Below are 13,930 nucleotides of genomic sequence, written 5' to 3'. Positions count from 1 at the left end.
CGCAGCGGGTGGGCGCCCAGCGGGGTGCAAACTCACAAACACCGAGAATCGTCTCCGCGTGCACCTGAGCCGACACGATCCCGCGATTCACGGGAAGCAATGCTGTCAGCTTCTCGACGACGCCCCAGGGACAGAGGCTTCTCGACGCCCGAGAGCTGCTCTGAGCCCCTGGACGTTCCCACCCACATGGTGGTGCTCCCAGTGACCACTGGGGGACCCGTGCTGGACGGGGACTGCCTGCATCCATCACCCGGACTTGACCCTGGGCAGAAGCCCATCACCCGCGCCCCACTGACCTTCAGTTCCCCCGTGGCCACCTTGAAAACCAGCTCCACCACGCAGCCCACGGCCAAGCGGGCCGCCCCCGCCGAGTGCACCTCGTTCCAGATGGTGTCGCTGTCCACCTGTGGAAACAGGACCCGTCCACCATGAGGCCCACGCCCCGTCCCAGAGCCAGGCCTGCAGGGCTCAGAGCTGTGGGCTCCACTCCGGGATGCAAAGCCCTTGGTGTCCCGCGTTTGCGGTCACTGTGGAACAGGCTCAGGCCACATTTGGCTCATTTTTCTCTTTTTTAACCCTGTGAGTTGCTCCGATGTGGAGCCGAGTGTAATGCTGTCAGGGGCGTCTGCTGCGATGGCAGTGAGGAGCACTGTGCATGGTGCCTTGCGGGGGGACTGGAACTGGCGATCTCTTCACATTAGGACTTGGCTTTGTGCTAAAGGTAGCTGGGAGTCATGGGGGTCACCCAGGGTAAGGGCCTGGGGCCGGCAGCTGTGCCCAGGGGAGGGAACGTAGCGGGGTGGGGGTCACCCAGGGTAAGGGCCTGGGGCCGGCAGCTGTGCCCAGGGGAGGGAACGTAGCGGGGTGGGGGTCACCCAGGGTAAGGGCCTGGGGCCAGCAGCTGTGCCCAGGGGAGGGAACGTAGCGGGGTGGGGGTCACCCAGGGTAAGGGCCTGGGGCCGGCAGCTGTGCCCAGGGGAGGGAACGTAGCGGGGTGGGGGTCACCCAGGGTAAGGGCCTGGGGCCAGCAGCTGTGCCCAGGGGAGGGAACGTAGCGGGGTGGGGGTCACCCAGGGTAAGGGCCTGGGGCCGGCAGCTGTGCCCAGGGGAGGGAACGTAGCGGGGTGGGGGTCACCCAGTCTAAGGGCCTGGGGCCAGCAGCTGTGCCCAGGGGAGGGAACATAGCGGGGTGGGGGGTCACCCAGGGTAAGGGCCTGGGGCCAGCAGCTGTGCCCAGGGGAGGGAACGTAGCGGGGTGGGGGGTCACCCAGTCTAAGAGCCTGGGGCCAGCAGCTGTGCCCAGGGGAGGGAACGTAGCGGGGTGGGGGTCACCCAGGGTAAGGGCCTGGGGCCAGCAGCTGTGCCCAGGGGAGGGAACGTAGCCGGGGGGGGGGGTCACCCAGTCTAAGAGCCTGGGGCCAGCAGCTGCGCCCAGGGGAGGGAAGAGCCCTGAGCTGCTCCCACGGGGCATTGCCTCATTCACCATTTGTCGGGTGCACCGGCAGTTCAGAGAAAGCCCCGGCTACAGGGACAGCAGCGGCAGATGCTGAAAGCCAGATCGCAAACACCAGTGTCCCACAGAGCCTGGGGTGGGGAGGTTATAGCCCTGGGCCACACCTGCACAGTTCTGCACGCCAGCCCACAGGCGCCCCACTCCATCAAGACGCTCAGGGCCGCCTGGGCCTTGGACGATGCCCGGGGCCCCACGCCCTCCCTGGGGTGTGCAGGAGGCTCTGTGAGGCTGGGCGGAGGCAGGCTTGTTTAACTCTGCTGCAAGCTGGCCAGACCAGCAGAGACCCTTCTGCCACGCGCCTCCTGTGAGCACCGCAGGCCCCCATGCCCCTCCCCTCGCCAGGGCAGAGCTCCAGGGGACGGGCACTATTGAAGCTTCCTCTTCAAAACAGGGGGGCTCAGAAGGGGCTCAAGGCCTATGTGGACCGGCACTCAGCAGAGGGTTGTTCCCTTCTGTGACCGAACCTCCGGTCTCTAACTGGTTCCCTACATCCACAAGGGCACTGTCCATCCTTAGATGCCTTTGCTCCGGGCACTGCGCACTGCCTCCCCGCAGGAGCCGCTCAACACAGCTGCCCTTTGCCTGCTGGGGGCCGGGCCCGGAGGATGGCACCCTGATGGTCCCCTTCACAACGTATAGACATGCGGGGCAGGTGGTGTTAAGGGTCTTTCTTTGTGTGTTTTCCACCAGGGGCCTCTGTCTGCAGGGCCACAGTGACACAGGGGCACGGATGTTCCCGGAGCACAAACCCCCGCCCGGCGAGGCTCCCAGGCCAGCAAGATGCTTACTGCTCAGGGCCTGCGGTGTGCGCCGCTCCCACGGGGCAGCCTGGTGCCCTGCAAGAGGCTCCGGCCAGGCAGCCTGGCTCCGACTCCAGTGCTGCTGGGGTCAGGCCCAGGGCAGGCCTGGCAGTGACGGAGGCACAACCAGCTCCCCGCCGGGGTTACAGAGAGGCGGCGAAACAGGGACAGGAGGAGGTGGAGGAGGACCCAAAGCAGGCACCTGCTGCGGGGGGCGGGCCGCTGCTGGCAAAGGGGGCTGTGGGGCACCCAGAGTGGGCTGGGCGAGGCACCACGAGACTCACGGCCACAACCTGGCGCCTGTAGTGACTGGGAGGCGAGTCAAACGGGAGTCTTGGAGTGGATTTGAAAATCGGGTCGAAATGACTTAATTCTGTATTTAGCGCAGCTCTGGAAGGCGAGCTCTAACAGTACCCGTGCACGGCTCGTCACTAACTGAAGGAGGCTTTCAGGGGCAGCGGGCAGGCTGTTGGTGCCCGTCTTCTCATCCCCGACCTGGGTGCTCCTGGGGTCCACCTGGTCCCTCCCAATACCCAGAGAGGCCGGTCCCTGGCCCTGGAAGGACATGAGGAGTCCGTCCCACAGCCAGGGCAGGGGCTGCACGACCCTGCGGCCTGTCTTCCCATTGGCGGCCTCCACGGCACCCCGGGCTTCTCTGTGCCCAGTTCATTGGTGACATTTCCACTTTCACCTGGCCCAGACATCCTGCCCTGTGTCAGATCTGAACTTGGCACCTGGGAGCTGCGGCCGGGCAGGCACTGAGCCTTCATTTGCAGACTGCAGACTCCGCCCTGCACAGGGGCCGCTGCGGGGCAGTGCACCCCCCCCCCCCCAAGTCTGGCCAAAAATCTGCCCGAATAGACTGGCCTATTCACAGTGCACAATGAAACCGCTTTAGGAGGGCTTGGTGGTGGCACGAATAGATGTCGTTTATGCTCCTTCTGACGGGATAATTTTCAAAGCAGTGATTTCTGTAAAGACTCCGGAAGTAAACAGTTTTGTTTCATTTCCATAACAGAATCCAGACCTGCAGCTTCACCCACGCTCTGTGATCACACACCGGGCAGGTTCCGCCGCGAGGCCTCTCGCTGTCTGCCAGCCCGCCTCGCCCCAGTGACCGTCGGGTACGGCTTGCACCGTGTGACCGTGACGGGCAGCAGATGGGCTGGCAGCCTGCTGCTTGCCCAGAGAGGGCAGAGAGGGCCGGAGACGGCAGGGCCCCTTGTGAGCCTGGACCTGCCCTGCGCAGGTGGAGGGGACGCACGGCCTGGGGAGACCTTCATCACTTGCACACCTGCCGCAGTCTCATGTGTAGCCAGGAGCGTCCTCTGTACACAGAAAGCCACCAGCGCGCACTGGCCACCCCGCCCACTACAGGTACCCCGTGTATTTATTTTGGTGCAAAACCATTTTTTGAAATGCGTGTTTTTCACTGTATGCATTTTCCTTGAAGTTTTGAAGACTCCTGTGTGCAGGGATCTCCACATTTTCTGCACCAACACATGCTCAGCTCTGCTGCCCCCCGCGGGCTCTCAAAGACCCTCGTGCATCACCATCGGCTTCAGCCGTGGCTGTGGGCTGGGACCCGCACACAGGAGGAGCACCCAACGCATGTGCACCTGGTCCCCAAGCACACTCCTGCTGCCCACGAGGCAGGTGCCACAGCAGCCGGCACCCTGTGTGCAAACAAGCTGCCCAGGGCCAGGTGCCCAAGTCCGGCCACGGAAACGCTCCTGGCTCTTGGGGTCTTTGAAGCTGCGCGGGGAGCCTGCGGCTGGAGAGCAGCTGGCAGCAATTAGCCCTGCAGGAGGGCCGGCACGGGGGGGGAGGGGGCAGACAGGAGGTGATCACTCATGAAAGGAAGACTTACCCCAACACCACCACAGGGGAGCCTGACAAATACGGAGGTCAGGGAGCCTGTGGAGGAGGAGAGGAGAGGAGAGGTCAGGAGGCCAGCGTGGCTCTGCAGATACTCCCCAGCTGCGTGTGCTGGGGCCCTGGCATTTGGGGGGCGCACTGTGGGGTGTGGAGTGCACAGGGCCCCACCCCACCTCCGTCCCAAGGAGCAAACTGGACTCAAGGGTGATGCCTCCCCCAGCCCCGCAGGGCCCTGCACGGGGTCTGTCTGGTGGGCAGGTGCCTGGCGCTCTGCCAGGGTCAGTCCCCCAAGGCATCAGCTCCTTGGCAGGGGGCTGTGGCAGACACTGGGTCCCTGGGAAGCAGGAGGCCGCACTGTGCACAGACTACAGCAAACCAAATCCCATTTCCAAAACACCTGGTCCTGGCACCTCAGGGGTTCACCTGCCAGCCCCCAGCCCAGGGACCCCTCCCTCGGGAGGACTCACACTGCCTGACCACAGGTGACTCCCTCCCACCCCCTCCGTGAGGGCACCCAGCCTGCAGCGTGGCTCTGGGCTTCTCCATGCTGCCCAGAGCTGCTCGGGGGTGGGGGCCCCGGGCCCCCCAGCAGCTCCTCACACGCTCCAGGGAGACTCAGGACTGCTGCCTGCTCACTCACCCGGCAGGCTCCTCGGCCAGGCTGCGTAGGGCACAGTGACCCACCGGGCAGCCCCGTGCCCATTGCCATCCCCAGCCTGAGCTGCTAGTGCCACGGGAAGAAAACAGGCCTTGGGGTCCGCAGGGCCCAGCGACCCCGGTACGAGGGCAGCACTTCCTCGGCACAGAGCACGGGCGAAAGCCTCCGGAGAAGCTGGCGCAGAGAAGCGGAAGCAGGCTTGCTCAGTGGCCCGGGTCAGGCTCTGCCCACCGATGTCCCGGCCAGGCCCCTGGTGACAGGCCTGGTGCACACAGGCTGGAGGCTTGGGGCTCGCCCCCTGCCCCCCAGCTGCGGGATGGCGTGTCCACGTCCCAAGGGGCAGGGCTGTCACACAGGGTCGGGCGCAGCGGGTGAGAGAGGGCTCTGGACTGAGAACAGGCAGCCTCTGACGGGAGGCACCAGCCAGCTGCGGCCACGGGCCCTTCAGCAAGTGGACTTGTGGGTGTTCCCACTCCCCAGCAAGCCAGCAAGTTTCAAAGGGACCAAGGCTGTGTCCACGCTCACCGGCCAGTGCTCCCCAGGCCAGGCTTGTCCAGCTCATCTCTGCCCAGGCTGGGCCACGCAGGCAGGGCGGCAGCAGAGCAGAGGCACAGACCAGGCCCGGCCCTCTGCGCTGTGCTCAGCCCTCACCCTCCTGCCCTGGGAGTCCTCTGCTTCTCCCCACCCCGCCGGCCACCCTCCTGCCCAGGCTCACTGGTGTGCAGGTCCACACGTGAACCTGGGGCACGGGTCAGCGACAGCTAAGCACTGGCCATCAGGGCGCGTGGTCAGCAGCCTGGTCTGGAGGTGAGCTCCCACCTGTGCTTGCGGCACGGGTGCTGGCCACACAGAAGGTGTGGCTTCCCAGTGAGGGGGTGTGGGGAGCTGCTTGGTGTCCAAGCCTCCGCCCGCGCTAGGTAGGGCAGCCTGCGCTCTTATTAAAAAAATTTATTCAGGGGGTGCTCGCCTATACTAATTTGTTTCCCCAAATGCCTGCAATGGCCTGGAATAGACCGGCTGAAGCCAGGCACCTGGAACTGCGTGGTTCTCCCGGTGGATGGCAGAGGCCAGTTGCACCTGCTGTCTGCTGGGGTGCACATTAGCAGAAGCCGGAACGCCCGTGAGCTGGGACATGAGCTGGGGCGCCGTGCTGTGGGGGAAGGCGTGTGCCGGCCGCGTCTGCTCCCTGCCTGGCCCGGGTCTCAAGCTCCTGTGAACCCACAGATGGCTGGCAGTGGCGGTGGGGAGGACACTGGATCGCTCTCCTGCAGGGAGGGGCGGCCCCGATGAGTGGAGTGCTCCCGCAGATCCAGGCCGGGCTCCCTCACGCAGCGCCAGCGCCGCTGGAAGGCGGGTCCCACGACACCCCGCGGGGAGGCAGTGACCCCGAGCCGCTGAGGAGTCTGGGGTGCGCATCTCGCCACATCATTAAGGAGCTACAAAGGCCTCTGCGTTTGGCTTAGACATTTGTAGATTCAATTAACAGAGGAAGGAAAATCACACAGAAGTGTTTAAGCACCTAATTAGGGTGATGCCAACGAAATCTGGGATAATCACCGCCCATTACCGTGTCTGCAAAATCAGACAGCGGACGAAGTGCCTTGGTTAGTGGGACAGTTAAGAATTTGAAAATGCATTTCAGGTGGTGAGGAGGTGGAGTGGACACCCCTCCGCACACACACACCACACACGCACCCATCACATCCCTACAGCCCGTCCCTACACACTCCACACACATGCTACACACATACCACTTACCCCCCAACACCCCATCTCCCCACACACACCACACACGCACCCATCACATCCACACAGCCCGTCCCTACACACTCCACACACATGCTACACGCATGCCACTTACCCCCCAACACCCCATCTCCCCACACACACACCACACACACACCCATCACATCCACACAGCCCGTCCCTACACACTCCACACACATGCTACACGCATACCACTTACCCCCCAACACCCCATCTCCCCACACACACACCACACACACACCCATCACATCCCTACAGCCCGTCCCTACACACTCCACACACATGCTACACGCATGCCACTTACCCCCCAACACCCCATCTCCCCACACACACCACACACACACCACACACGCACCCATCACATCCCTACAGCTGTCCCTACACACACCACACCCCCACCCCATCCCCATATGCATCCCATCCCCCCACACAAGCATCACACACACCCCACCCCACCCCCATACTTCCATGCCACACAGCCCCTGCACCCCACCCCCACATGCGCCCCATCTGCTCCTACGCCACACACACACCACATACCCCCACCCCCCACCCCTTCCCATACCACATGCATCACACACATACCCCCACTCACAGCCACACCACACCAGCCTCCTATACTCCCCCCCCCCAAACCCAACCCCTCCCAGTATGCTGTGCCGCAAGACATCCGGCTACCAAAGGAACACTAAAACCCTAAAATGGTCGCCTCTGAGGGACAGCAGTGGGCCATGAGGACGTGGGGCCAACAACTGAACAAAGACGTGGAAATGAAGAGGGGTCTTCGAGGGGAGGACGCTAGCCACGGCTGAGAGCCAAGGCCCACGCAGCACCCACTGGTGACCACGCAGCACGCCCACCTTCGTGGCTCCCACGGACACCACCTGTCCCACTGCTGCCTCCCATTTCTGGCAACCTTCAGCCTGGTATGAACCCGGCTTGCAAGCCTAGAGAATTCTCACACCGTCTAGTGAACTCACACCATCTCAGCCTGACGCGGAATCCACGCCCTGCCAGGCTGAGCGCCACAGCACCAAGACGGACTGCGGAGGGCCCTGGGGCGCGTGGTCAACAGCGGCCTCTAAAGTCGACCAGCGTGCAGGGCTGGGCCCACGTCTGCTGCTCCACACACGGCACCGAACGGTCAGCAGAGGGGGCCTGGGAGCTGCCTTCTCTCCGACGTGGGGCTGCCCGGCGCTCCCCAGCCGCTGTGGAAGTCTGGCTGAGGAGGCACGGGCGACTTCACCATGAAGGCTCATCCCCTTCGGGGCACAAACAGGCAGCCGTGCTGGCCTAGGCGCATGGCTGGGCCCCAGGGGGAAGCTGCAGAAGCCGAGGGTGCGTCCCTGGCCGGGTGCCTTTGCAGCTACAGCTGTGCCCACTCAGCGCCTGGGCTCTGGCAGCCTGCGTTCCCCACTGCCCACGCTGTCCTTGTCCTTTAAGCCTCGTCCTGCCGGCACGTCCCGTCTGCTCTCTGGTCCTCCAGCCGCCTGCTTGGGTCTCAGCTCCCCCACATCGGCTCCCCCTCGGGCCTCCCATGAGCTCCTGCCCTCCAGGAGCCTGCAGCCCTTCATTGGAGCCACTGCTGCGGCTTCTCGGCCTGAGCCTGTCCCGGGTGTCCCTGGTCTGCCTCTCCCTGAGCGCCTGGCTCTGAGCACACGGGGCAGGGAGCCTGCATGGAAAGCGCACACCAGGATGCACACGGCCTATCCGCCATGTGCTGCGGCCAAGGACAGCGATACAGCAGCTCCCTCCAGCGGCCGGGACCCTGTCTGCTGCTCCATGGGGGCGGCGGCCAGGCAAGCAGCAAGAACAAACCTGGCCCCACAAGCACAGGACGCGAATGCCTGTGTGGTGACAGCCCCACAAGGCTGCCTGGAGGGTGTCCCCCACGTGCTTCCTGGGGGTCAGCGATCTTGCAACAGCTGCAGGTCAGGTTCCCCCTGTGGCCAGCACCCCCAGTGGGCCCAGCTGAGGGACTCAGGCAGGTGAGATGCAGGCTGTGGGGCCAGACTGGGGGTGAGGGCTGCATGGTGTGGATAAGCAAGAGCCCAGAATTTAGGACACGCGCGGTCACCTGGCTGTGGCAGACAGGACGCAGCTCCCAGGCACACAGCTGCGGGCCAGCCTGGGGGACGTGGCCATCTCCTGGGCCACTCTGTGGGGTCAGCCTCTGGGATGCACCTGCTGCCCCTGCTCCAGACAGAACGATCCCAAGGTGATGCCCTGAGGCCCTGCACCCCACCCTGTGAGCCACCTGCCCTGGGTCTCTCTGGAACGGGGGGCATCTTGACTCTGTCCCCCACCTGTCCACCCTTCCTTTTGGGACCCTGCTGTGGGTCCCCGCACCCTGGCACCTCCTTGGTTCTGGCCTCCTGCTGTGTGGGTCCTGACAGGAGGGGGCACCTCCAATTTTTCTCTGCTTGCATCGGTCCTCCAGCCGTGCCATCTCTCAAGCCCATGCGTCTTCTCCCCGCAGCCGTCTCTCAGCCGGGTCCTCTCTGACTGTGTGGGACCTCTCCCTTCCCCTCACACCCGGCCGTGTTCTCTCAGGCCACGGCGGACAGCTTGGGTTTCTCTGCCCCGCGCCCATCTCTGCCTCCTAGGAAGCGCTGCGTCAGGACAGACGCCTCCTGCCATCTACTGCTCAGTCCCAACAGCCAGCTGGGGCGCTGGGTGCCGGGGCTGCATGTCCTGGAGAGCAGGGCCAGGGAGCTGGGAGCCCAGTGTGGGGAAGGCGCGAGCGAGGGGAGGCAGGCTTGGTGCTCATGCCCTGGTCTGGCCCAGAGGTCTCCAGCCCAGGGACCCCTGCCCTGCCCTTTATGGAGAAGCAGCTGTCAAGACCATGGAGCTCAGGTGCTGTCATGGTGCCTAGAGTCCGTCGGTCAGCCCTAACTCTGCCCCCCAGCAGCTGAGAGCCCCTGGCACTGTGGGAACTGTGGGAGGTCGCCAAGGTGGCAACCGGCCTGGCACTGGCTCCAGGGCCCACTTTCCTCAACCTGTCACTGCCGATTTCTTCCCTGTTTTTCCCGAACTTGAGTGTTTTTGCCTTCAGAAAGCCTTGTGCCTGGGCTGGGGTTGTGACAGTGTGTAAGGTCGTTGCCTGAGACGCCGGTTTGAGTCTCGGCTGCTCCACTTCTGATCCAGCTGCCTGCTAGCGGCCTGGGAAAAGCAGCAGAGGAGGCCCAAGGACTTGGGTCCCTGCCACCGTGTGGGACACCCGGATGAGGCCCCTGGTTCTTGGCATCGGCCTGGCTCAGCACTGGCTGCTGCAGCCATCCTGGTGTGAACCTGTGGACGGAGGATCTCTCTCTGTCTCTCCCTTTCTCTCTCTAACTCTAACTTTCAAAATACAGACAAATCTTTAAAAATAAAAGCGGGCTCTGAATGAGGACAACCAGTGAACGCACGGATGGAGGAGCCTGTCAGGGCGGGTGTGCAGGGTCCCAGGCCCCCGCACGGCTGTGCTCCCCTGGCCCTGGGACGACGTCCGTGGCGCCGGCAGCTCCTCTCGGGCCTCCTGCGGCTTGTGCAGGGAAGAGTGGCTGCTGGCTTCTCCCCGAGGGGACAAAGGGAGGGAACTCGGGGACAGAAACTGATGGGGGGCGGCTGACGGCCAGGGAGGGAAAAGCAGGGAGTCCTCACACCCATCTGCAGGCCCCAGGTCTGTGGTCTGCGCCCAGGGAGCGGGCGAGGCCCCCACCTCTGTGCAAGACCCCTGCGGCGAGGCAGGAGAGCCTCTGAGAACATTGTATCCATGCTGGCTGGAGTGCTGGTTCAAGTCCTGGCTGCTCCTGGGAAGGCAGTGGAGACGGCTCAAGTGCTTGGGCCCTGCCGCCCATGTGGGAGACCCGGATGGAGTTCCTGGTTCCTGGCTGTGGCCTGGCCCAGCCCTGGCTAGTGCAGCCATCAGGGAAGCGAACCAGTGGATGGAAGATGGCTCACTCTCTGCCTGTGTCTCCCTCTCTGTTGTTCCGCCTTTCAAATAAATAAGTAAACAAATCTTATATAAAAAAAGTTATTTTCATGATGTCAACTCTCCCCAGCCTGCCAGAGGCTGGAAGCAGGCGGCCTTTGGCCCGGAAGCCGGTGCTCACGGCGCCAGACCTGTGATGCTCCCTCTCCGGGCCTCCTCTTGGTCATCCCCGTGAGCCGCTCTGGGCACAGCCTCCATAGTCTACACTCCGCCATTCAGGATTCTGGTAAACCAGTGGCTCTCAGTCCATTTCCTCCCCACGCACGCCTGCGGCAAGACACCGTCACTGGACACAGCAGCTCCCGTGCGGTGAGGCTGAGCATTTCTCTCCCAGACCCCGAGCCTTGGGACCCCCGTGGGTGGCCCTGCAGCCCCCCAAGCCCCGAGGGAGAGGCCTGGAGCAGCCTGGGGATGCCACAACCCTGTCGGGGAGGGAAGGGCGCAGAGCAAATACCTAGAAGTTTCTTACTGTCCAGTTTCTGCCTGTTGAGGGGGTTTGTGCCGTAGAGGAGTGTGTGGCTCTCCGAGTGCACCGTCTGCAGCTCCTCCAGTGTGGCCTTCCGTCCGCGGATGCACTGCGGGGACACAGGGCGAGAGGGCGCTCACAGCTCCGGCGGCCATGCCCTGCTCAGCACTGGAGCAGACGAGGACCCGCCGAGCCCCCCGCCGCCGTGGGACTGGCTTCAGCACACCGACAAGCAAAGCCACTGGGTCATTGCAAGACGAAAGCAGATACGACTCAACACGGTGTCTCAGAAACGTCAGAGGGCTTGGCCTTCCGAGCAGCCGGAAAAGCCCCGGCGAGGGCGCTCCAGCCTCCAGGCACAGTGCCCTCACCGACACCCGAGCGGCGCGCGGCTGGCCACGAGCGCTCACTCTGCTCTCCCCGCCCCACCCGGGTCTGGTCTCAACACGGTGGTGAGCAGCTCCCCGAGCTCGCGCTCCGGGGACCCTCAGCGCCCACCACCCCACCTCACCTGCTTCCGGCTCCCCAGCGTTTGCCGGTGGTCGGGAAATCCCTCCAGCCGAGGCTACTGGCAGACCTCCCCAGAAACTTAGGGGCAAGTGACTGACCTCTGGCTGAGCTACAGGCTCCGCCTCCACAACACAGCGGGCCGGGACACTGGACAGGGCAGGTGCTTTACGGGGACTCGGCTCCGGGGGGGGGGGGGGTGAGGCCAGGCGGGAAGAGCCCTCCCACAGACTCCTGCAGGCCTCAGAGTCCCCGCCCTGCAGGAGATTCGGGGCCGGCCATGCTGGAGCTGGAGCCCAGGCCACCTGCTCCCAGGTCTCCTCCAGGCCCTCCTGAGCTCTGGGCTCTTGTCCACACAGGTGTGGGGGAAGGGGTGACCGGCACGGGCAGCTTCCTGAGCAGGGCGCCCTTTTCTTCGTGAATGTCAGTGCCATCAGGTCAGCCCCTCGTTCAGGCGAGGCTCAGCCTGGACTCTGCCTCCGGCCTCCTCCAGCTCTGCGCTCGGGGGTGGGGGGCACGCAGGCGGGGCGCCGGGCAGCTGCAGGGACAGTGCTGCTCAATGACCCACGGCGCTGGTGCCCGGTTCTGTCTCCACCCAGGCTCTCTGGGCAGTGCCACTGCCCGAGGCCTCCTGGGAGTGAGGCCACATGGTGCTGGGAAGCCAGGTCACGCTGTGTGGACCACAGAGAAAGCACAGCAGCTGGGCAGCCAGCACACGGGCCCCTCCACTTGCAGGCCAGCCCCTGGGGAAGTCTGCACTGCAGCAAGAGGTTCTGGGTTAGACCAAGGAAGAATCTGCACACTACAGCGGAAGTTGGAGCAGATGAGCTAGGAAGAGCCCAAACCTTACAGAGACGTAAGAGACAGACAAGGCAGCGGACGGGGGACCAAGGCTATGCACCTGCAGGAGCTCCCACGGCCTTGCTCCCTCCCTCTCAGTGCAGGCAGCTCCTCCCGGCCTCGGCCCAGGGCTGGAGGCAGGAGGAAGCCCCGAGCTGGCCTCTCCCACGCCCCTGACCCGCCTGCCAGTCCCAGCCCTCCCGGCCTCCTGGCAGCCATGCTCCACTCTGCGGAGCACCGGGTGGCGAGGGGCCCGCCCCCCAGGCGTCCACTCTGAAGGCATGTGCTGACCTGCAGCCCCAGCCCCAGGGCCTGGGCTCAGGTCTCACTGGCGCCCCCAAGTGATCAAGAATGTGGCAAACGTGTGGCATGGTCCAGCTGGCTTCTCTCCTAGGCACCAGCTCCAGCCACCCCTGTCCAGGCCCTGTGGCCCCTCGGCCGTCTCAGGAGGCAAAAGGGCTCCGGGCCCTGGCCAGCCTGTGAGGCCAGCCTTTCAGGTGCTGCTGTGCCCACCTGGGCTGAGCTCATGGCAGCCCCTCCCTCACAAGAAGGCGGTGCCTGGCTACGCACTGCACATGGGCAGAGACGCACGCGGAGGGGCCTGGTCTCAGCTTTCCCGCCACTCCCCTGCCCCAGCCCCCTTCCCTCAGATCTGACCTCGCGACCCTCACCCCCCTCCTGCCTGGCCTGTGTGGCCAGCGCCTCTGCCCACAGGGAGGGTCACTCTGGGCTCTGCCAATGTCCTGGCTTTCTCACACCCCCCCCCACCCGGGTTTGCTTTTCTGGCTGAGAAAGCTTCTCCACACCTCCGGCTGCAGACAATGGACACGCTGAGGCGGAAAGTGGGGAACGCCAGGACGCCGGGGCAGCCGGGGGAAGGCGCGCCGTGGCCTCGCAGCCGCGCAGCCGGCGTCTGCTGGGCAATGCTGCCCCCCAGTGGCGCGGCCATCATGGCCGACCCCAGGAAGCAGGCACCGCGCTCCCTGGAGGGCCCTTCAGGACAGTACCCTGGGCCTGACGCCTGAACCCCGCTCTTCCTGAAAACTTAAGTCACTAAGAGCCGGTAAAGGGGACCGGAGTCAAGGGACCCACAGAGCAGGGAAGCCGTGGCCGTCCTCACTCCTCAAGGAGAAGCCGGGGTCTCGCAGGGCAAAGTCACCAGGCGGCCGAGGTGCCTGGCGCTCAGCACAGCCGCTCGGGCCCTGGCCCCGGTGGGCGCGCGGGGCTGTCAGAGGCGTGGATCTGGATGGCGCCCACCTCCACTCGGGACCTGGGCGGCCACGCAGGGAATCCCTGCAGATGGTGCCGTGAGGTCGCCCGAGGCCACCAGCTCCCGGCTCCGAGCCTCTCCTCTGGTGCCTGCATTATCAGCAGGACCGTGAGGCCGGACACCCTCGGTGACGGCAGCTCCAGGCCGGAGAGATCTGGCCGACCTCTGGCAGTGCTGCTCAAAATCCCACGCGGCTGAGCCTTGCTGTCCTGCCGGCCCCAGGGCCACTCAGCCGGGATTGGAGGGGAGTGAGTC

The 13,930-nt window shown here is 64.7% G+C and overlaps 1 protein-coding gene across 10 annotated transcripts in view; it reads right to left on the bottom strand.

Annotated features, from left to right (window-relative positions):
• Nucleotides 1-13,930, bottom strand: part of HDAC4 (histone deacetylase 4) — a 228,707-nt gene that overhangs the window by 27,160 nt on the left and 187,617 nt on the right. For 8 of the 10 annotated variants that reach the window (XM_070071474.2, XM_070071465.2, XM_070071469.2 and 5 more), the window contains exons 15-17: nt 11,047-11,167; nt 4,184-4,230; nt 297-404 (exon numbers count right to left, since the gene is read on the bottom strand). In XM_070071474.2, the coding sequence (XP_069927575.1) occupies nt 297-404; nt 4,184-4,230; nt 11,047-11,167 (276 nt within the window). The remainder of the gene's footprint in view (nt 1-296; nt 405-4,183; nt 4,231-11,046; nt 11,168-13,930) is intronic. The other 2 variants (XM_070071470.2, XM_089328804.1) reach the window with 1 other exon arrangement.

The sequence above is a fragment of the Oryctolagus cuniculus genome, chromosome 3 (assembly GCF_051225735.1).
Source record: "Oryctolagus cuniculus isolate XC-2025 breed Fujian yellow rabbit chromosome 3, ASM5122573v1, whole genome shotgun sequence".
Lineage (NCBI taxonomy): Eukaryota > Metazoa > Chordata > Mammalia > Lagomorpha > Leporidae > Oryctolagus > Oryctolagus cuniculus.
This window is presented reverse-complemented; position numbering and strand designations above follow the sequence as displayed.